Source organism: Barbatula barbatula (assembly GCF_947034865.1).
Source record: "Barbatula barbatula genome assembly, chromosome: 25".
NCBI lineage: Eukaryota > Metazoa > Chordata > Actinopteri > Cypriniformes > Nemacheilidae > Barbatula > Barbatula barbatula.
The window spans coordinates 14,538,300-14,561,679 of record NC_136788.1 but is presented as its reverse complement, the minus strand read 5'-3'; the positions used below and the strand labels follow the sequence as shown (position 1 = coordinate 14,561,679).

Here is a 23,380-nt window from a genome sequence, read left to right as displayed (position 1 = left end):
CATTTTTTGTGTTGTGCACATTTTGGGACTTCATTTTCAGAAAACAAAAAGGTTTCATATAGCAAATGGAATGCAAAAACGTTATCTCAAGACAGCTCAAAATGTAGAACCACATAATTCCAAGGCAACAAATTTATAAATTCTGTGATGTAATGATGCTAAACATCACTTTTATGACTTTTAACCCACTGATCTTAAGGCCAGTTCTCTCAAGTAACCACAGGTGAACACATGAACCTCTTAGATTTTCAAACACAAGTGCTTTACACTTTAGAAATGTGAAAAAAGCACAATATCACTATACACACAAACATTAATATAATGGCCTCATAATATCTGTTGTTTTTTATGATTTATTCATCAAACACTGTTAATGTATGTAACCTATTCAAATTCAAAACCAGAATAAGCACACAAGGAATTTGATGTCGTCAGCTCTTCAGCATATAAAAATAAAAAGTATTCAATATGTAGACTTAAAAGGAGAAAAAAGTAAATGACTTTCATTACACCTTTATATGTTATTTATTTATTACAGTTGTGCATAGCAAGTAAATTGTGTATAATTTACATTATAATAATCATTAAAAAATATGCACTAAACCTAAAATTATGATAGTCCCCCTTTTTCATTATCAAAATGTAAAATAATTTTACTCAACAATTTTGGGAAATTGGCTTTGAAAAATGTGAATTTTAATAAAATGTCGGTAGCTTGCATCCCTGTGTTTTAAAACCTAACTAACTTTTTTCAAATGTAATTTTGATTAATATTTTGCAACCTAATTTCATGATATTTGGGCATTTCTATGTATCCAAATACTTTCTGGGAGCCCCTGTATACGATAAACTCATTTCATTCCATTTTATTATCTCTAACCTTTGTCCAGCATTGATTTTAATATCCACCATAAAGCCGCTATAATGGTCACAGCTAATTACAGGCATGGATATTCTCACCAAAGCCCCTCTTTTCACACACAATGTCTTAACCTTTATTTCTCACAGTTCGACATCAACCCCACCCAGAAACGCACTCCCAATTTTCCCACCCTTTGGCTCGACACTGCCTGTCAATCAAAAGACGGGCAATCAGTCATCAGCCATGAAAAGAGCCCTCTCTCTCCCTTCCCTCATTCTCTCCTATAACCTTCTTTTATTTCTTTATCCCACTCTTTCTGAATGGGCGTGACATATTTAATCTCCATCACGCCTCTTCTAAATTCCCGCCGCGGTCCTGACCGTGTCCGCCATTGGCTGGCCTAATCACAGCAGAGGCAGACAGTGGTGTCTTTTTTAGGGGGCTATAGGATCAAATGCTCCCCCCCTCCTGCCGCCTCTCCCCTCTTCTGTGTCTTCAGGGTCGGGGCCCCCCCCGGACCAGGGCCCTTTGAGCACGGCAAACAGGATCACGTCGTGAATGGGGCTTGATTTAGTTTTAACAGGGGGCTGCGTCCGTCAAATAAGTGGTAAATGAATATACATTAGCCGCGAAAGGACCGCGGGGAGGAGAGAACAGAGAGGCACAGATCTGAATGCTGAGAAGGTGGAGAAGGGGTGTGCGAGCGCAAATAGAATGGGGGGGTTCCCACTTTCCTCCACAGGAGCCCTAAAGCAGTTAATTGGAACGTTCGTTTGTTCCTCACCGTCTTTGAGATGGGAGCTAAGATCTAAGTATGTCACATGCTGATTTCCCACAGAGGGGAAATTAAAGGCTTGCGTCCACAGCTTTAGATTGAAAACCTATATGTGCCTTTGTCTGTGACTAAATATTGTAAACCATCAGCGTCCTGCACTACAAACTGAAAGTCTGGACACACATGGTCATTTTTATTATTAGAATAACAACTATAAAAAGACATTAATAAAGTAAGGTAAATATTTGGGAAGTTTGTCTTACTAGTTTTAGTTTCCTTTGTCCATTACGTCTCTGTAGAGTCAGTATTGAAGAAGGATGCATGTGGCCTGCTTTTTTCTTTACTCCTACATCAAAAAAGACAAAGTTTTTTGTATAAATGCAATTTCAATTCAAATCCAAGTAACGGTTTTGTCTGCAAACGATATTTAAATCATTTAGCCTGAAGATTAAAATGTTTTAAGATCATAATAAACATATTTTACTTTCAATTTTTGACTGCCAAAAGGCATTTTTACACATTTACCAAAAAAAGCACAGATTCAATTTAGGTTATTTAAGTTAATTTTACCAATGCGTTTACCTGTAGCTTGCATATACCCTTTGACCTCAAACATCCAGTAATCTGTTTGGTATTGTTGTTAATGGGACGGACATGCGGCATGGTCACCTCTGACATCATCCAATTGACCCCAGACAAGCAGATGTCAGGCCCTTTCACCCCAACATGAGTCCATAAAGGACATAAAGACGGTCACTGGCCACAGAGGACAGGAATTGGCTCAAAACATCATGTTTACACAGAAAGGATGTGGAACGAGACGTTGCTGTCCATAGCAAATATTCAAAATACTTCAAAATCATTCCTCATCGATCTAAATCAGACCGTATACGATTTTAGGGGTCATTTGTTCCAGAAGTAGCCCATATTTAACTGATGCTAGTGATAGTAGACAAGAAAACACCAGATTTCATCTCCAGTAACAAATCAATAATTTAATCTGGCAATAAACAATAGATTAACAACATTTTTAAAACAGTTTTACAATAAGGATCAACAAACAAGTATGTTACAATACTGAAGAAAAGGAAGAAATATATAGAAACAATTACGTACAGATTGCACATTGTTAATGTGTGCATACATGCTGATTAACATGAAAGCAATTCAAATGATAGGAGAAAAAGATCTGTAAATAAAACATTACAGAATTTTGCTTTTGTTTGAATGTTTATATCCTTTGGTGAACACAATGTGCGGTTGCTGATGTAAGAAAAACACAGACACTAACATTTAAAACAATTACATCCAACAATCTCTGAACAAAATCTTAAATTTACACGTAAAATTCATTTATTTCTATATACTCTAGTTTAATTGAAAAGGTATCTACTAGGAGGTTTAAAGGTTGTCGTTTTTTTTTTGCCACATTTTCTCCAAACACCTTCAGGAAAATTAATAATCAAATCTGTTTTAAAAGAAATTCATGAATCTAGTGTCACCATACGCTTGACTGATCAATAATCTAGTCCGTGTGACATACACATATATTAAGACCGTATTTACATGTCATCTAGGATATAGTAAATATTCTGCACGATGAAATGCATCTCAAAACCAAAAGAAAATGTCCATTTCATTTTAGGTTTGGCTAGTTGTTAACGGAGAAAAGCAGAATGAAAAAATTGCCATTGACAAGGATCACAACACTGCACGCGTGTTGTCTTGTGTTAGTGTTGCTCCACGAAATTCGTCTCTGTCCTGCAGGAGAAACTGTGTGTCACTTTCAACTCACAAACACATTACACACATTACACACAATAAAGACTTGCCCGTTGACTCAACGCTGTCTCCATGCGCCACCTTGTGGCATAAAAGGGTAATATACCACCTCACTGCAGTGATGCTGAGAAACGTGCAGCTAATTGGTTTAATAGGAACGATTCTGAATATATCAAGTCAACTTATTTTAACAAACTTTAAAAGCGGGTTTTATTTTACATACAAAATAATTATTAAGGTGTAAAAAACCTTAAATTAGCCCAATCTCGTCTCCGACAAGCATGGGTTTATTTGCTTTAGTTTAGCTGGTCTTAGCTTTGCGAGGCAAGGCTCGGCAAGTTTAGGCAGGTTTTAGATGTTTAGATTAAATGTATGTCGTAGCTGATACTTTCTCAGACCGTTTAAAATAATCATAGAACGTTTAAACACATACTATTTTATTCTTCATACTATTATAAAACATCCTATTTTTTCTTTTCTGTCTTAAAAAAAATATTTACTAACCTCACTATTCTTAGCTTTGTATACTGTGCTAGGCTTTACTGGACTAGTTTTGATGCACTTATGCATTTTGTTGCCTTTGTTGTTATAATTGCTTCCAATGTTTCCTTATCTGCTAGTCGCTTTGGATAAATGCGTCTGCTAAATGACTAAATGTAAATGTAAGATCGATTTTTAAGAACAAAAATGTCAATTTAAAAGGTCAAGTTTATGGAGGATTCAGCGCACAAGCGACCCCTGGTGGAGCAACGAGCATACTGCATAACTGCTAATAACGGTCTGTAAAAAAGGAGATCGTGCACCACTACTCACATGTCTGCATGTTTGTTGTGGATCATGTGATTGTTGTAAGCCAAAATATTAGGAACACTTTCCTCATCCTCAGGAACCTACAGCCATTAATAAAAAACATCGAATTAAATTATAGACTAACAGTACAGAACACACAGTTGTTATGGATTCTGTGGGGCCTGTTATATGGCAAGCATGTGTATCTTCAATGGGGACACAATAATGTATGTTAAACTGAATGATGCAAACAATCTTTCTGCGATCATATAAAAAAGCAACTCACCTCCCAGTAGCACTCATCATCAAAGCAGTTCTCATCTGCTGGATCACCCCAGATGGGCAACCTCAGAATACAGCCTGTGTGTTAAAGAACAATGCTTGTTAAAACGTTAAATAATAAGTTACACTAACATGACTAAATGTAGCATTTCTCCTCACACTAACACATTCATTGGAAGCAAATAAGCTTGAATCAGTACAGCCCTTGAGAGTCTCACTGCCAAATAGGATCGCACACTGTATTATCTAGGATTCATGTTGCAAACACAAATATCGCAATATGCATAGAAGACTTGAAATCTAAAGAGTCTCTATTTACATTTAGTCATTTAGCAGCAAGAGCAATATTACGATAGGTGCAAATAAAACGTTTTTTTGTTTACCAACAAAAATGCCACCTCCTACTCCAAAACATAAGGCAACACAAAGTGCAGCTGCCTGAAATGCTCCTTGGACAGTGGGTACTCGCTTTTCAAAATCTCCAAAGAAGTCAAATGTATTTTTCAAGCTGAAATAGAAACACATTTGTGCATTTTATATTCATGCTGTGTGGATGAGAGATTTGATGTCATTGTTTACTGGCTCACCCTAATGCCCCATAAACTGGCTCGCTGGCAGCGGCGGCTGAGATGGCGCCCACAATTCCTCCGATGACCCCTGGCATGGCGTGCAGGTTATGAATGCCACAGGTGTCTTGAATCTTCAGTTTCTCCTCCAAGAATGGCTAAGGTCCGATAAATATCACATTAAAAAAAACACAATGTTTGAAATAAAAACACAGCGCGTGGTTGACAGAAACAATTTCTGATGACACCCAAATTCAACTTTAGAATTCCAAGCAACTTAAAAGAAGTGTTGCATTGTGAAATCTAGAGTAAGTGCATCTTTAAAGCCACAACAGCACATTCAAATAGAAATGAGTGCAAGGACGATGCAGTGTTTTCAGAGGAATTAATGCTTTGCCATCACCGATCGAACACATAAAATCGAAGATATTTCTGAAGCAATACATTTCTACGTTTGGTCTTAGTCAATAGAATCTTTAGTTTTATAATACAGTAATGAACTTCTGATAAGTATTGTATCTCACAAACAGTCATTTGAATTGCAAAGGTTAAATAACTACATTGGGATTATTATATGAACTATTTTTATACTGCTTTAGTCATTTAAATGTTTTTACAGAATCACTAATACCAGCAAAAAAGATCCTTTGTCAGAGGTCACCTAAAGCAAATGACAGGTAAAAAACCTCACCGATATATAAATGTAGCCCAATGTGGATACAACTCCACAAATGAAACCCACAATCAAAGAACCGTATGGGGACAACATAAATTCAGCTGCTGTTCCTACAGCAACTCCTCCAGCCAGTGTGGAATTCTGGATGTGAACCTGAAGAAAAAAGAAACTGCGTTTTAGATTAGGGATCGAGCATGAATCGGATGTTTTCCATTTAAAATACGTGATTTAAATGGAGTCTGGTTTGTTTTTGTATGGGCATTTACATAATGAAAAAAACTATATAGAAGAAATTAGTTTTAATGAACCACTAGAGGGCAACACATGTGAAAGAATGAGTCGACGCTTGGGGTAAAAAAGGAAGCCTAGAGTATATTTGATGAGTACATGTAAACTATCGTATCTATCTTATAGTATAAATAGTAACACGATCCAAATAACTGAGAGTGAGGAATTCTGAGGGGTCTCCAAAAAGTTGTTAACAATATTGAAAGCCACCACGCCAAAATGTTTTGATAATGAAAATGGGAGATGCTACCATGTCTAGTTTTCCCGTTTTCTCGAATAGGCTGGACATCGCGACTGTGGTCAGGACGGTGGAGGCCAGAGCCAGGTATGTGTTGATGGCCGCTCTGTGCTGACCGTCTCCATGATCAGCAATGGCAGAATTGAAACTGGGCCAGAACATCCACAGGAACAGAGTGCCTGCGTGAACAGATTTGATAACAAAACTATCAATATAAGAAAAGCGTACTTAAGGAATAGTTCACCTTCAAAATGAAAATTCGGCCATCGTTTACTCTCCCTGTTGTCATTTTAAACCGATGTGATTTTCTTTCTTCTGCAAGACACAAAAGATGATATTTTGAAAAATGTCGGTAACTGAAAACCGTTGGTCCATATTGGCTTCTATTGTATGGACACTAAACCAACGCAAGTAAACGGGGACCAATGGTTTTCTGTAACCAACATTCTTCAAAATATCTACTTCTGTGTTTTGCAGAAGAAAGGTTTGAAATGACACAGGTCATGAAAATAATGATATTTGTATTTGTATTTTGAAGGTGATCTTTTTCTTTATATTAAAACCTGGCCATACAGTTGAATAAAAATGATTATGGCTTTTACCAATCATGGCAAAGAGGTCCGAGTGGTAGACCGAACCGTTCAAGTCTTTGCTCTTATTCAACTCTGGCCGATACAGAACCCAAGATATGGACAGACCGAAATAAGCTCCAAACGTGTGGATCACCATAGAGCCACCAGCATCTTTAGCCTGAAGGGATAAAGATATCTCAAACATATTTATATTTGACAGAAACAACTCTGAATGGAATATGATGTAAGAAACATATGAAAAGTTCATTTGCAAAAACAGATAACTTAGTTTAAAAAAAATCCAAAATCTTGTTTTCTTTATTGTGCATTGCCACTAATATCAATCGAACTGCAGTTGGGTTGTTTTGATCAAGTTATCAAAAACGACAATAATAACACACCTAACCAATACAATAAAACACTATGGGGTGGATTCCCGGACACGGATTAGCTTAAACCAGAATTAGGCTTTAGGTAAATAAGGAGATTTAAGCAAAATTATGTTTTTTGCAAATGAAGACCAGAAAGTGTTGAAGTTCACCTTTAAAGGTATTACATGTGTGCAAATTAATGACTCAAGACTCACGTGAAGAATATTGAGGATGATGAATTCTTCAACAGCGAACAGCGTGATGCCAAACAGGGTCATCACCAGCAGCTGAACCGGACTGACCTTTCCTAGCACGGCACCGTAAGCTATCAGACAACTCGCCACGCAGAAATCTGCATTGATTAGGCTAAAAAACATGAACCTAGTTTTACTCAAACTGAACAGAAGTATCAAAGTTACATTTTCACAGTACGTTTAAACACTACACAAATCTCAGCCGTGGGGTTTATATCTATCCTGTTCAGCTAACAAAACAACAATAAACCCCAAAACCCACGAGGGAGAAGAAACGTACTTTTCTATACCGATCTTGATCTTTCCATCGGTGTAATCCAGAGAATGAAACCAGCCTTGCATCAGAAGAGCCCACTGGATGCCGAACGCAGCGATCAGGAAATTGAATCCTACGGAACCGAATCCATAGCGCTTCAAGAAGGTCATGAGGAACCCAAAGCCAACGAAGATCATGACATGTACATCTTGAAAACCTGTACATTGAATTTATAAAACATTTCAGTTTAACTCAATCCAAGGTTTTTATAAGGAACATAGCGGGTCTTCAGAAGAGGTGCTGGGATCAAACATGTCAAAAGTGCTTTCTGTGTTCTTTAAAGCAACGGTTTTGTTTTGCCATAAAGGAAGATTTAAGACACTTTAAGGACACAATGGTTACATGTAAACCGTCAGCCATGATGTTGATGGTCATTTGCTCTGACAGGTGTAGATGTTGTATATAACCTGAGGTCAAAAGTAGGCAGCAGGTCATGCTTAATGTAGCATATCTGAACACGGAATGAGTTCCTCAGAGCAGGACTAGGTTGGGCCGCTCATTTTGCAAGGTGTTTTGAGTTTCCCCATAAATGCAAACAGAGCCTGACAATGCTGACGACAGCACCACAAACCTGCTTGCGTCCAATGTTATTGTCAACAGACAATTCTGTGGTTTTTGGACGAGCCCCTATTTGCACAGAGACAAATACTCTGCTGGTCATTGTGACCATAAATCAACTCATAGAAACCAAAACAGATTGTTCCTCAATGAGGATGAAACGATTCGTGCCTGACCTTGAAATCAGATCTACAAGATAGCAGGTTAAGTGTCAAATCACAACAATTAAAAGAGTTACATGCCTGGACACGGTACCTTAAAAAAACTTTAACAGTACTTTACTGTTTTTACTGTAAACAGTAAACTTTACAGTAACCGTGGGCCCGTTTCAGAAAGGAGGTTAAGGGAAAACTGAGTATATTAACCCTGAAATTAGGTAAACTCTGACTTTTCTGTTTCAGAATGTGCGGTATGTCAAACCCGAGAGAGGTAACTTATACTCGGAGTCAGTAACCATTCTAACTTACCTTCCTGGAGCAGGTTTTCTTTGGCAAACCCAGAGTTTCTTTCCATCTCCTCCCCCTTTTTAAGCGCAAGTGGTGTACCTCATTCGTTCAGTCATTAAAAAAGTCATTCATGGCAGACAGTTTGATCACAGAGAGACCAACTAAGTAACTATAACGTCGTATTTGCTTTTATAGAGGATCCTGTATGTGAAGACCGAGGCTGCATTCATTCATATGGATGTACTTTGATTTCAGGAGAGGAAGTTAGGACCCGAGTGGAATTTTGTCATGTCCCCGTGCATTTTTATTCAAACTGTTCTATTTTGAATTAGATATCAAAACTTATCTACCACCATTACATCAATAACATCAGCCATCGTGCGTGTATTACGAGAAATTGCTTACTAAAGAGTATAAATAAAGTGCATGAATCGAGAAAGTTTTTAAAGTCATTTAACACATTAGTAAATCCACTGTATGCAGAATGGAACGCTCAAACGCTTTCTACCGCCATGTTGCTTTTTCTGTGGTGCCGTTGACACGATGAATCGTAATATCAGAGCTCCGTTGTTGTAAACTAGTGTAACAAACCTGTATACATTTCTTTGTTTAGTCTTTCTACGCCTGATGCGTTCTGAAAGGCAACCATCAGGTGTTGATACATTAAGCAGTATCAGATCTCAAACTACTGACAAACACTAGAAGATATGTTTATACAAAACACATCACCCTGTTTTTATTGCTTCGGTTGCATCAAAGACGGTTTCCAGAACTATGACTGACCACCTTAAGTTTGGTCCACACACTACTTTGAGATGAACTCCAAACAGTTATGTTTGAGGTAAGTCAATCAAATTAGAGCAAAATGCTTCAGTGACATCCGATCACCACCCAACGACAGACAGTAGGTTCACATAGCACCTGGGTCTTTGTTCGATCTTGCAGAGAGAATAGTCTGACATGAGGGGCAAAGCTCTTTACGCGCCGTGAAGAATTCAACCACACCTTCACAGATCCCAAAGCTAATAAATGATACAGGTACATGAAGACAAACAAACACACACACACTTCTCCGTGTACCAACAAACACATATTCAGAGAAAAAGTGTTGTACATAAAGATAGATGTGTTTGTGTTTATTTGATCAGATCTGATATAAATATGAGACAGAAAAATGATGTTACCATTAAAACCATTATGAAATTCCTTTACGTGGAAGGTTTTATTCTAGTAGGATTATGTTTTATTGGTTCCCGTTTGATAGATAAAATCCCACATATAGAACCCAAGCAAAGACTATTATCGTTTCTATTAAAAGCAATACAATTCCCATTAAAGGCATTCAAACAATTATAATTTCTGTGGTGTTTCTGGAAAGACTTAAATGATTCAGTGCCAACCCTAAAACATTTTGTAAATCACTTGCAAAACGTTTGATAATATAACATTTAAATAGAAAAATAATCAAATCAACACTTTAAAATAAACAATTGTTTGAGAGAAGACAACGTCCAATCGCCAGAGGAATCAATGCACTTACTGGGATATCTGAAGTAGAAGTCATTCTCAATATCACTCGTTATATTATTCTCGTTTCTGTAATCGACCCAGTGGGTGTCCGACTCAATATTATACCGCACAAACACCCCAAACAAAATGATCATAGCCAGCTGCCAGACCAAACACACGGCAGGTAAACTAAGTCGCACATTCGTGTTCTTGGGTCGGTCGCAGACGTTCCGCAGGCAGTTCCCCATTTCTGCAAGTTATTAAAGAGCAACCTGCTGATGCTGTTATCCTTGTGAACGCGCATTAGTGCCACCTTTAAACACCGGGAGCGCGGAGGTGTGTCTGCTTCGCCACTCCGGCCCCTAGACACAAAAAGTTTATGGATGAAAGGTCAATGAACATCGTGTGACGTGTTTCTTGGTGGTGATTGATTCCTATGCATTGTCCCAGTGATCTGCCGAAACTGAAAAAAACGAATTTAATTTAAAGGAATTATTAATTTCATGTTTTAATTGCACACAAATTAATTGCACGAATGCGAATAACACGACGAGATATATTCATACAATTTTTTTTAAAGCATAGTTGTCACGTTTGGAGGCTATATACGTGATGACGTTACGTAATTTGAATGACGGGTTATTTTTGACTGTTTCTTTTACGTGCTTGCTACTTTGTAAATACTGCGCATCATGTCTTTAACATTAAAAAGCACGTTTCAGTCATGAAGACGTGCATTTTGGAAGAAAAAACAATCCGATTTTGTGTGAAACATGTCCGATCAAATAACGAGCGGGATGTTTAAATAAAGACTCGTTTTTCTAATGAAGTCAATTAAAAACGCACTGCATTGTGGGTACTCTGGTATTCCCTGCATCTAAATGAGGGACAATCCAGTTGCTGGTTGGCTGGAAGGTGTGCATTAAAACCCCATAACGCCTGGGTAGCTCCAGTAAATATAATTACATTTCAAATCAAAAATTTGCGGAGAATTCTTGGATTAAAACCCCCAAAACGCTGTGGATTTATTCTGTTTAGTCATTTGCCAAATTAAAGCTGTTATTTATGTTTACAGTGTAATTTTAGATCAAACAGGTGAAAATTACAGTTATGATGATCCAATTTACTGGATCTACCTGTGCATTCAGGGGTTTTAATGCACCTTCCAGCCAATCGGAGTCGAGTATTCAAACAGACCACGGTATAGGCCTACACGCATATAAACATATTACAAAAGTCGAAATATCTTCACTTTCATAATCGCCCCATGTCATTTATTTCTATAAAGAAATCATGAGCCATTGATGCGCATGCACCAAATAACATTGAGTGTGATTCAGCAGCAATTATGGCTGATCTGATGGTCAGGTTCATATAGTCTAAAAGTACATAAAGTACTCACACGTGTCTATGCTTTAAGGCAATGGCTGTGCGGGCCACGCTGGCCATTCTGGATATTGTCCTTAATGACCTCATTGTTACTGATTCATTAAACAGAGAATGTGCCTGTACACATGACTGAGGACGTGAACAAACTTTCTGCTGTTTTCCCTTGTAATTGCTTGTGGTTACTGAGAAGTGGACATCATGGTGTAACTCCTAAGGGTACACACTGTAGATCATCATCCGTGACCCATCATGACTCCCGCAATAGCTTTTCTGTGCCCAATGCTGCTCCTGGTGACACTATTAAGTGTCTTTACTTATATTGACCAGTGTGTAACACAGTAAATGGTCTGATAGCAAAGGATTATTCAAGCTCATTCAGGATCAGACTGCAGATGGTTCGACAGTATCTGCTAGGATTTGGAACTGCTGCAGGGAACCATCATAATCTCTAGAGTCTATATAACCCGTCTAGACATTTAGTTGACATGGCGGATACAACTTGAATTAGATTCAGACTGATGATTTAAAGGCTTTTGGTGAAGAAATAATACTCACCAAAAGTCAAGTTGATGCTTGCGTCACTCTCTTTGGTTTGCGTCACTCTGTGTGCAGATGTTACTGAGATGAAGGCCCTTGATACTGATGTTTCTGAATGCATGAGCACTTTCTTTAACGTCCACATAGATTCACAGTAGTAATATAAATCAGTGATATCAATGATTGTTTTCCTTATTATTGCATTTTAAAACATTTTGAAACTAGTGCATCTAAGATATATGAAATGAGCTTGTCTAAAGTAAGACAAAATGAATTTCAAGACAAAATGACAAAAGCAAACATGGTTTGAAAACTGCAATACAGACCAACAATGTTTTAACGTGTCCTCTGTTTCTGCCCGCGTCAAAAGGCGATCTTACCCTTATTTTACCTGGTAATGTTTAGCTATTTCTGCCTCATTAAATTCTGACACTAAGAGAGGTTTATAGTTCAATGTATGACAATCTACTTGTCATTGTACACGATGCCTCATGTATCTTCTCAAGGTGTGACCAAATTAAAACATTCCTATTTGTATCCTAAAGCCTCCTGGCATATTTCACAATACAACAGATGTTGGTATCGTTGTGTTTAATTTATAGTGCCGGATTAGTTGGCAGACAAAGCTATTGTATACAGAATGCACACAAGGGCTTTTGTTGTGGTGTGAAACAGATGACACAGGTCTCCTCAGACTGGTTTAGTGTTAGTTACAGCAACCATCACCTGGAATTAATGAGTATTGGAGGCCACAAGCCTGGGGAGCATTTAAACAATGGCAGAATAGTTTTGGATATTCTACAGCATTGAGAGGACAAATATCAAAATGATGCCAAAAGAAACATACACGACATTGACATTTTTATCTATTGTGTTGTTAAACAGCGAACCGTAAATAAAATAAAACAGGCTAGCAGATAATAAACAGCGTACAGCTGGAATTTGCACAGGCTAATCCTTAGCTTTCCCATAAGCACAAAGAAGCGTTTTGGGGTGAGATTCCTGTTGAATGACAGTAATGAGGCACAGGGGAGGATCGTATGTTTTATTCACCGTTAAAATAGCATCTGTGTCTTTGTAAAGAAGAAATCTACACCACACCGGTCTCAATGACAATTGGGGAGGTGTGTATGGCATGTGGCATAGAACAATGTTTTGTTTTCTTCATCAAAATCAGAAAACAATGTTTTCCTTTGAAGTACTTAAATTGCACAGTTCAAGTGACGTCACTGAATCAGTTTGTTTTTGATGTTTGTTGTGGTTTTGAGCCTCAGATACAAGATGGATGATGCACTCAGTTGTAATTTCTTTATCGTATCAGCTCATAGTTTGGGGTTTGAGTGTCATTTAGTATAATTCAGTTGGAGATATTAATGAACTGTACAAATGTTTGCAATGTTTTTATCAAATTTTCCTGAATCAATTTATCTTCCAGGCATTACGTCTTTTTAGTGTGGTCTTTTTAATTTTTACCACCAGAGGGCGCTATGGTGATAAACTGCGAGTATATATCAGAATCCAAATAAACTCTATGCCCGAAGGTTGTGGTATTTCTCATTCAGTAAACATAATTTAAAGAATTTGACTTAATATCTCATTCTTACCCACAGACTTTCATAAAAATCAATTTCAGAGTCGAACATCTGCCACATTTCAATAATTTTATGTCACAGCATCATCATCATTGAAATGCAGACGCTAAAACCTTTTTGTCATTTCAAGCTTTTTTTGAGAACATATTAAATAGATTGTGCACAAATGTATGTTGTAGGTATTCAGGACTTTAAATCAATGTTTAACACCATTTCAAGACAAAAACATTGAAGCTAAAACTTTTTCATGATATGTTTTAGCAATTCACTGAATTCTTCTTCTTGCAACACATATTTCCTTATGATTGCTTTAACTTCATCCTCAGTAACAGTTTCATAGTCCTTTCTGTTCTTAAAAGGGAGGTGACCTGCGAGCTCACACAGAGCCACATTAAAAGCAGACTCTTCCTTCGCCCCAAAACAGGACAATCTGGGCCAAACGACGACCCTCGCCCCATTTCGGGCTGAAAACGGGTCACCCTCCTTGTCTGGAGGGCAACCTCGGGTGATGAAGAGGTTGTGTGCAATGTTCTTATCAACCATTATATCAGTCAGTTTACATACAGCATTGACTGTCAGTGCGAGATCCGGACCCCGGGTGTAGAATAGAAACCCGGTTGGAAAGTCAACCAGGCGGTAGAGGTTATTTTGGGGGTGAATCAGTTCTGTTGGGGCGCTTTCGAGCCTCATTTGATGGTTGAGATAATAACCGTGGAGATGTAGATGGTTAACAGAAGCAAATCCACCCAGGCTGTTGAACCCAACTCTGAAACCAGGATCAGCACTTAGCAGGACAGTCTCGATCCCAAATTGGACCGCCAAGGGGGTCAGTATCTGCGGGTGACACCGGTGCGGTTCGGGAACGAGCAGACAGTGGCCGAATTCTAAAGGGCTGACGTTAATGATGATTTTGCACTTTTTATTTCTCCCATTTTGATCGCCTGTGGCTTCGGTGTTCACTTTCTGTAATTCAAACAGCAGCTCTTTCGGGTTGATCTTGTTGAAATTGAACTGATTCGGATCAAAGTTCTGTCGGATGCTCACGATCTCTTGCGGTTTTCGTCTCTCGACGCCTCTCAGGACGTTGAGCTGAGCGATGAAGCTACACGGACCGGGAAGGATCCGCGTCTCCAGATCACCCAGATGGTACCGGAACAGCCCGGCGTTCATCTTCTCCGTCCATCCGGACCGCAGAGCGATGTCAAATCTGGACTTGCGTTCAGTCAGCGAAGAAAACATATTTACGAAATCCTCGTCAGTGTAGGTGAAAACAGCACAGTCGTCCATAGCGTTTGCCAGATGTCCAGAAGTTGTTTACGTGTAACGTGATAAATAGCAGAACGTGTTTTTTTTCAGATCACTAGGATCTGTCGTTTAAAAGCATTTCACTCGTGTTTTCAATTCAATCGGCAACACCGTGCCGGAAAAAGCATTGCCACGCGTTGAACGTCTGTTGCCAGATTGGTACCGAACGAGTTCCAGCCTAATAACCATGTAGCATCTGCCTAATCTCCCAACCGCTTTAAAAAAACCCGCTCAAAATTTTATTTTATTGCAGTGACAATCAAGGTTATTAAATACCATTTTCATCTTATTAAAAAAATGAATTAATAAGAAAATTCGAGAATTTGACCAAGTTAATATGTTCAGAAACCAATTCAAAGCGGCAATCTGGTGATTTTAAACCTCCATAAATAATAAGCGAATATAAATGCATCATTTTAATATCAGCAGTAAGAATAAGTGATTGTTTAGTGCTAAAGGTGTTCACTTGAATTAATCGCAAAGCAACTTTATGAGCAGGCATGTTAAACTCGTTTGTGTAACTGTGCTTGCACACATCACAACAGTAAAAAATGTGCAATTCATAATAATGTACTTACCTTCGACAATGTGCTTTAACGTCAGAACGAACTACAGTACGTTTTCCTGAAGTAAATGTTGTATAACATAATGCAAAGAATTTTAACAGTCTGCATTATATTTACAGTCCGCCCAAACTGGCAACACAAGTCTCTGACTGTCCCCAAAATGAGTCCGTATGGAAAGCGAGAGGACTCATATCGCTCTTTTAATCGCGATTTGTAGTTTTCTGTGCGCAATAGAAATTGCTTGACGTTTAGAAATGTAAAATTCATATTTATCAAGTAATTATATTAAAACAAAACGACACTATTATTATAAAAGTTTAACAAAAGTGATATTTAAAAAGTAATTATATATAAAAACTAAATCATTATTATAAAATATAATTGCTTTTTAAGTATAACTTTTGTTAAAGTTTTAAAATAATAATTTTGTCGTTTTTGTTTTAATATAATTACTTGTTAAATATTAATTTAGATTAAAAAAGTAATACTCTTAATTTTACTACATTCAATAAATGCATATGAATTATTTGCTATTTAAACAGAAAAAAACTATGTCCAAACATAATTTAAAAGAGGCGAGTAAATAATTTTGGAAAATTCACTTGAGACCCTTTACAATATGTAAAAAACATATAAAATCCTAAAAATTTATATTTTAATATTTAGAATGTAGAACTGAATAAGGCATTATAAAAACAAGATGACCATATTTCAAACAAAAGTAGTGTTAATATAAAACCAGAATATATAATTTCATATTCAATAGTTAAAGACTTGAGGTGATGTAAATGCATAAATAAAAACTTTTGTGCCTTAAATCACAAAGATGACTACATTTATGGAAATCTGTGTATAATTTAATGGCATGCAAAAATATTTAAAATAAATTGTTTGAGTGCAATTTGAGGAATGGAGGTGAATTAATTAATATTTGGTCTCTTTAGGTATGAAATGAGTGCTTCCTTTAAATCTTTAAGATTCAGTATCTCACACTGATACATTGTTTGAAATCAACCGATGGGTCCTAACCGACATGCGATTCTTCAGACCTGATGTTAATTCTTCCCTCATTGTTGCGGATAAGTCCGTACTCAATAGCCAGATCCAGGCAGCGCTGGGCGGCTTTGCAGACAGAGGCCTGTTTGGTGTCTTCTGCTTTAGCCAGGACGGAGAGGATCTCCAGCGCTTCACTCTCCATCAGTTTCTCCGCAAGACTTTTGTCAGCCTGCATGAGGTTCATTATGATAACCACAGCACGATGTCTCAGGTCCAGACTTTCACTTAGCAACAGAGCTTGAAAGATTTCCAGCCAGTGACTGGTCTGTAGAGAATAATGACATCACAGACATGATGAATCTTTAAATACATTTTCAGATCTTTTTTTGCTTTAAGTAGAGAAACCACAGTACTCACCGTTCCAGGAATACGTGAGCAGAGCTCAGGCATCTCACCGGTTAGCATGGCCAGCGTGCCCGATGCAGCCTTCCTCAGACGCTCATCATCTTCACCGCTATAAAGGACCAGCAGCTTGAGACGGTCGTTATCAGTAGCAGTGTAGAATTTCTGCACCTGATAAAAATAACCTACATATAGGTCTTTGAATATCTTGACAGACATTTAAGAAAAAGCACACCCATGGATTATGATTGACTACAGAATAGACACTATTTTTCAAACGAAACATACCTCGGCGTACTGTCACATTAAAATAACAAGTAAATGTCAATGCAGAAACGTGAAGCATACTGTAACATACCTCAGTGCTCAGGGCCAGATTACACATACACTCAGTGGCTGCCGCACGGACCATATCATGCTCCTCAAACATATAACCCTCTATTTTGGGCACTGCTTTCTCCTTTATGATCTTCTGACTACGGAAGATGGAAAACGTATTCAATAAAACAAAAAAGGTAAGTGAAGGTATATTTATTAAACATTTTCTACAGGAGCTAACCGGAGCCTCTCGCTGATTCCAGCCAGGTTGGTGAGGGCCATCAAAGCCTCAAAGTTCTGCAGCATCGTGCAATCAAGTGCCAACAGACTAAGCAGCGGTCTGACCACCTCATAGACCTACACATGGATAAATCCTCACATTACACAAATGATAAATCAACAAACTATAAGGTTTAAGAGAGGTTAAACGGGATGCCGTCTCACCCTCTCGCCCGGGAAGGCGATCTCAGGGTTGGATGTGATGGTGATCTTGGCCAGAGCTTGTGCTGCTTTGATTTTGCCCTTATCTGTGCTTTCAGAAACCAGCGGCAACAAAGCCTGAATCAAACAGGTGAATTACATTTTAAAACAGAATAAATGTTATACAGAGTCCGACTGCATTTGTTTATGAGACATGTTCTTACCTTTCCTCCACCTTGTGCTACAACTAAACCCCTGTCCTCTTGTCTCTCCACCAAAGCCAAAATAACCCTGTTAGAAGAAGAGAGATGCATTATTTTATAAAAAAACAAAAGCTGATTCCTTGCTGAAAAATTCAATTTTGTACATCAAAATACATTTTCAGCGGAGCTCCCATGACAAGAGTAATTTAATCTAGGACTTAATCTGAATTCGGGAAAGCAGCCATGCAGCACTGGGAAATAGCTCAAACTGATTTGGAAATGAATTACTTTTAAACTAACAGCATCTGAATATAGCCAGAGGCTTCTAAAGCTCTGGCCTGAATTTCCCCAGCATCAAACCTAGCAAGATGGTTGGGGTGAAGGTGACCAACCTGGCGATACATTCCCTGCAGGCTTCGGTGAGGGCCGGACTCTCTTGCTTTACCATACACACCAACGCTGACACCACCCCAGCTTCCAGAAGCTTCACCACTCTCTTCTCCACAAATGACTGGGCATCCTACATGAACACACATTGAGTCATTATTCACGTAATTAGTTTGAACCTGAAAATCAGTTTACTGTGTCATGTTGTTGTTGCGTTACTTTAATTTTGTGGTATAATGGTCAAGCGATTCAGAACTATATTGCAACAGCTGTTGTTGTGTATCGTATGGTTTCTACCTTCGGATGCTCTTCCGGTACGTGCTGTTTTGCGTATTTAGCAAGTTCCACCATCTGAGGGTCTGGCTTCTCAATGTCATAGCTGTTAGTGCAGTTGACCAACGTTGATCCGACAGCAAACAAAACCGTTTTGTCCTCCGACTGCGAAGAACGATAAGCATAATGTAATAATTGTCACAGAGTGCCAATGTAGGACATGTGTATCTGAACCACTGGCTATAACTTTGGACAAGTACCTTAGCCAGCTCAAACATAGCTTGAAGGGCTTTCTTATCCTCCACCAGGTCTTCTTTCACATCTGCGTCCAGCGTGAGGTAGGCAAGACCCTCGATAGCCCAGCGGCGTGAAGTTGGCGGTAGTGCTTCGTTGCAAAGCCACCTGGGAAATAAAGAGACAGTATAGTGACGTGGCCACCTGCACGTGCACTTTTGCATTTACAGAACATTCTGCACCTCTAATGAGCTCAGATTTAGATATGCATACACATGCAAAAACAGCTTCTCCTGCATATGCACAATGAATGGGGTCACTGTAAGAGAAACGTTTTGTATGCAAAGCTTTAATACCACCCATTTATTTACCCTCATGTCATTCCAAACCTCTATGACTTTCTTTCTTCAGCATAGCACAAAAGAAGATATTTTGAAGAATGATGGTAAGCAAACAACACTGGCCGCCACCATTGACTTCCATTGTACGGAAACACAACATTTCACAAAATATCTTCTTTTTTGCTACACAGAAGAAAAGAGTCAAATACAAGTTTTGAACCTCATGAGTGCAATGTGCAAAAAAACATACTTCCTGCACTGCTTGGCAAGTTTGAGTGTCGAACCCTCCGCGAACTGCTTCATGCTGAAATCTGTGCCTCCAGCTGACCCAAGTTTGCACAACCCCTACAATACACACAAATACAACTGTAACCACAATACATTATACCAACTCAAAAGTCTGACTATGGAAACATTTTGTGTGATTCCAAACATCTCTCCCTGTGTTCATCAGAACAAAAATAAAATTTTACAATACAAACAATACTTACCACCAGCGCTCGCACACGTATCCGGTCGTTTTCACTTTTCTTGTAAAGATCTTTCAGCAGAGCCACGCCATTGGCCGTGATGAACGATGCCCGCTTGGCTTTGCCAGCGGCGTGAATGAGTGCCTCTACTGCCACCTGCTGGTGGGTTATGTTCTCTGAGGCGCAGAGGGAAATGACAGCATCTATGATACCGCTGAGCTCAAGGGTACGATTACCCACATCACTGGGACCCTGCAGCAGGACTGAGACGGTCTGAATCGCACTTAGTTTCCTTTCCATACCTGAACTGCTGAAGTGACGTCTGCACACAGAATTTTTGTAGATGTTAAGAAGAACAATGAGAAGAAAAATTATATTAGATTAAAGATAACCAATCATTAAAATAAAACATTGTTGTAATACACTTCAGAAAACAGTCCACGGACGTTCAAAAACCAGTCGTTGAAACCATTCTGTTGAACAACTTCTCAACCCTACATACAATCTGTTAGATCTCACTTACTGTACATATTCCTCACAGAGCTTGCTGAAGTTTTCTCTCTCTTTATCACTCTTCAGGTCATCATAGAGCTTAGTGAGAAGAACGGAGCAACTCATAGGTGTGCTGTCTGTGAGTGGCAGCCCGTCTCCCGTCTCAGGAACTGTCCCTGCAACTTCCAGAATCTTCTTCAGCCCTACAAGAAAACATTATTCATTAAGTTCCAAAATCATTAGACGTGAGCCTGTTTAGAAAGACTACATTTGATATGAAAAAAAAATGCTCTGTAGCTATCCTGTCACCAAAGTCACTGGTTTGAGAATGCACACACTGATATTCATTCTGCCAAATAAATAAATGTTAGAAAACAAGATTTCTCGCTACGTGATAAACAATAAACAGGTCCGCAAACACACATAATCATACTGAAGGTAAATGGGGTTTTCTGGTCATTACCCTGGTCGATGACCCACAGGGTAAGCGAGTTGTCTGGGTTTTTCTGAGATTTCCTCGGCACCTGTTTGACAAGCAGGTTAATGGCGTTGTCACGTCCCGGTCCAGACACACTGGATGTGGGCAGCATGTCAATGATGTGACGCAACATGGAACGCAGTTCGCGGGTGGGTTCTGCAACACACAGAACAAAACATCCTCAAATCTGCATGACGTGTATTTTATGTTCCTAATTAATGAAGGCTAATTTATGACATTTAACAGCCACAGGAGATTGTCTTGACAGTTTAAAAATATAATCTAGGGCATATTATTACAGCAACAAGATTAAAAAATAGTTTGGTGACTGGCTGTAATTTATCTTTTACGTAAATTCTCGTTTCACGTTTACTCTTCAAGTAACCCAAAAAAGTAGAACAGAAATTCTCTGCTGGAAATTACTTCTGGTCTTGTCATAAAGTAGGTCGCTAGCTCTAAAAGTGAAGGTCTCTCACCTGGCAATATGGCCTCATCTTTTCCTCTGATCTCTTTGTTCATGCCTTCTGTAAGGGACTCAAACATCACTTGGACCAGGTGGCACGCTGACATAGACACAGTAGAGCCACCGGACCCCATGACACCACACAGGCTGTCCATGCCAAGCTCGTTCACAATGGCCATGGTCTACAGGCAACAACAGTGAAGATGACAAAACGTATTGATATAATGCCAGTTGGCTGTTAATATCAACTCTTGCTGGGGAAGAATCTGATGTTTGCTAAACATTTACCCGTGACTGATGTCCGGTACACAGACCAACCAAAGTTCTAAGAGCAGAGAGAACCAGTTCCTCCTGCTGGGACTCCAAAAGTTTTTGGAGAAGTTTTACTCCATCATTCCTGAAGATCTGCTCAGCGCCTGCATCCTCCCGCGAGAGCACCACCAGATTCTGAGCAGCCTAAATAAATGATGATGAAAATGAGGAAATTGCAAAAACAATAAAAACGTTTTAGCAAGTTCACAAGATCTTCTTGCCAACCTTCTGTCTGTCTGAAGCCTGCGCTGAGCTGTCCAGGAGGAGTTTGAACATCTGTTGAACTCGTGAGTCTGTGGAGGATAGTTGTGTTGCCTATAACACATAAACAAATCAATCAAACAGCACAGAACCCAAACAGCAATTTACAGGGTGCTCTGGTGAGCACCTTGTAAAAATAACGGTTCAAAACTGCACTTCTATAGTGCTGTAAAGAAACGTGAGTTTTGCTTGGTTGTCCAAAAGACATTTCTAAGATGGTGATGTGGGTGGATGCTAGGCATTCTTGGTACTGCTTACTAGCCCAAGTAAAAATAGACCATACCAAAATGTCCGCTTTGCGCAAAACACAAATTCTTTCCTCACAAACCTGTACGAATTTCTTTCTTCTGCAGAACACAAAGGAGATATTTTGAAGAATTTTGGGAACCGAGCAACATTGGACCCATTGGCTTCCGTTGTAAGAACACAAAACCACTTTTACACCACCACATTTCTCAAAACATCATATTTTGTGTTAAACAGAAGAAAGAGTCATAAACAAGTGTTGAACGACATGAGGGTGAATGTTTTAATGTTCAGGTGAACCATTCCTAACATCACTAAAACGACCCACCCTCTGCTGGATCTGTGCTCCTAGCTGTCTAAGCAGATCTTGGAAAGCTTTATTTTTGGGCTCCAGCTGTGCACATTTCTGAGCGTCCAGAAACGCCTGGTCCAGCCGCCCGATCTTCTGCAGAGCCTGTGCTCGACGGAACCGGGCCTTAATGTCACCTGGGTCTATGTCCAAAGCTTGAGAGATGGAACCATAACAAATAACACATAACCATAAACCCAATACTGTGGATCAAGAAGATGTCATGAATAATCTATTTACCCTTGCTTGCATCCGTCTCTGCTTTGGAATAGTCTTCAAGTTTGAGATAACATGCAGCACGGTTACGGTACAGAACACCACTGTCAGACTGACCATCACTGATCTTTAAGGCTTTTGTGTAGCAGCTGAGAGCATTTTGCACATCATCAGCCTTAAAATAACTGTTCCCTTCCTCTCTCAATGCAGAGGAGTCCTGGGACATCTAAACATTCACAAAAACACTCAGTTAGTCGAGAATTATCAATTATTCTGCAGTAAATAACACACAATTCCAGAAACTATGTAAGGTTGTATGGGGCTCGTCATACGTGCTCACTACCTCACCTTTCTTTGCGTCTTTGTTTTTCCTTTTCGTATAAAAACTCAAACGACCGAGTTGTTTTTGCAGTTTCTCTATAAAAAGTATTAAATCGTAGCGATATATTCGTAAGTGTGCCAGGTCTGTTCACTCCCTTCTGGACTGGACCGTTCGGTCTTGTGTGCTTCCTGGTCTAGGTGCGCGAAGACGACGCCGACGAATCCTATTGGTCGAACGTCATACGGCGTAATTAATATTCATAAGGCGGACCTTCCTTGTGGTCGGGGTTGTAAATTCGCTTCTGGCCCCGCCTCTTTTTCCTACGACGTTTGACCATATAAGTCCAACAAAGTCAAGCTTTAGCAGGCAGGGATGGGTTATTTCAAATTCCGTTTTAAGAGGAACAGGTCAGGATAGTAAAAATCGTTTTTTATTTCTTGTGCTTCTTCCGATATGTTATTTTAATTTAACAATTGATTTCATTATCTTATTTGTATGTTTGGGGCACATCCTGACACAGAGAG

General features: G+C 39.0%; 3 protein-coding genes across 7 annotated transcripts; all 3 read right to left on the bottom strand.

The window, feature by feature from the left end:
* Positions 1 to 2,608: 2,608 nt before the first annotated feature.
* Positions 2,609 to 15,847, bottom strand: rhcgb (Rh family, C glycoprotein b). Of its 5 annotated transcripts, XM_079450064.1 has the most exons (12): positions 15,686 to 15,847; positions 12,229 to 12,275; positions 7,736 to 7,928; positions 7,417 to 7,567; positions 6,861 to 7,008; positions 6,271 to 6,437; positions 5,748 to 5,885; positions 5,078 to 5,214; positions 4,874 to 4,998; positions 4,495 to 4,568; positions 4,233 to 4,309; positions 2,609 to 3,398 (listed from the first exon to the last, which is right to left on the bottom strand). In XM_079450064.1, the coding sequence occupies exons 3-12, from the start codon at positions 7,906 to 7,908 to the stop codon at positions 3,368 to 3,370; spliced, it is 1,221 nt and encodes a 406-aa protein (XP_079306190.1). In that variant the 5' UTR covers positions 7,909 to 7,928; positions 12,229 to 12,275; positions 15,686 to 15,847; the 3' UTR covers positions 2,609 to 3,367. The 5 variants fall into 5 exon arrangements, with proteins under 5 accessions (XP_079306190.1, XP_079306189.1, XP_079306188.1 ...); XM_079450063.1 differs by lacking the exon at positions 12,229 to 12,275 and having other exon boundaries at positions 15,686 to 15,845; XM_079450062.1 differs by lacking the exon at positions 15,686 to 15,847 and having other exon boundaries at positions 12,229 to 12,334.
* gdpgp1 (GDP-D-glucose phosphorylase 1) lies at positions 13,248 to 15,256 on the bottom strand. The gene has a single exon (XM_079450748.1). The coding sequence runs from the start codon at positions 15,087 to 15,089 to the stop codon at positions 14,037 to 14,039; it is 1,053 nt and encodes a 350-aa protein (XP_079306874.1). The 5' UTR covers positions 15,090 to 15,256; the 3' UTR covers positions 13,248 to 14,036.
* A 449-nt stretch (positions 15,848 to 16,296) lies between the features above and the next one.
* unc45a (unc-45 myosin chaperone A) lies at positions 16,297 to 23,081 on the bottom strand. The gene is made up of 19 exons (XM_079450059.1): positions 22,883 to 23,081; positions 22,559 to 22,760; positions 22,298 to 22,473; positions 21,688 to 21,777; positions 21,439 to 21,606; positions 21,164 to 21,332; positions 20,673 to 20,843; positions 20,241 to 20,412; positions 19,739 to 20,039; positions 19,498 to 19,592; positions 18,933 to 19,074; positions 18,697 to 18,837; positions 18,405 to 18,532; positions 18,034 to 18,100; positions 17,834 to 17,947; positions 17,631 to 17,746; positions 17,430 to 17,547; positions 17,087 to 17,242; positions 16,297 to 16,994 (listed from the first exon to the last, which is right to left on the bottom strand). Exons 2-19 carry the CDS (start codon positions 22,758 to 22,760, stop codon positions 16,698 to 16,700), a joined length of 2,823 nt encoding a protein of 940 aa, XP_079306185.1. The 5' UTR covers positions 22,883 to 23,081; the 3' UTR covers positions 16,297 to 16,697.
* Between the last annotated feature and the right edge of the window lie 299 nt (positions 23,082 to 23,380).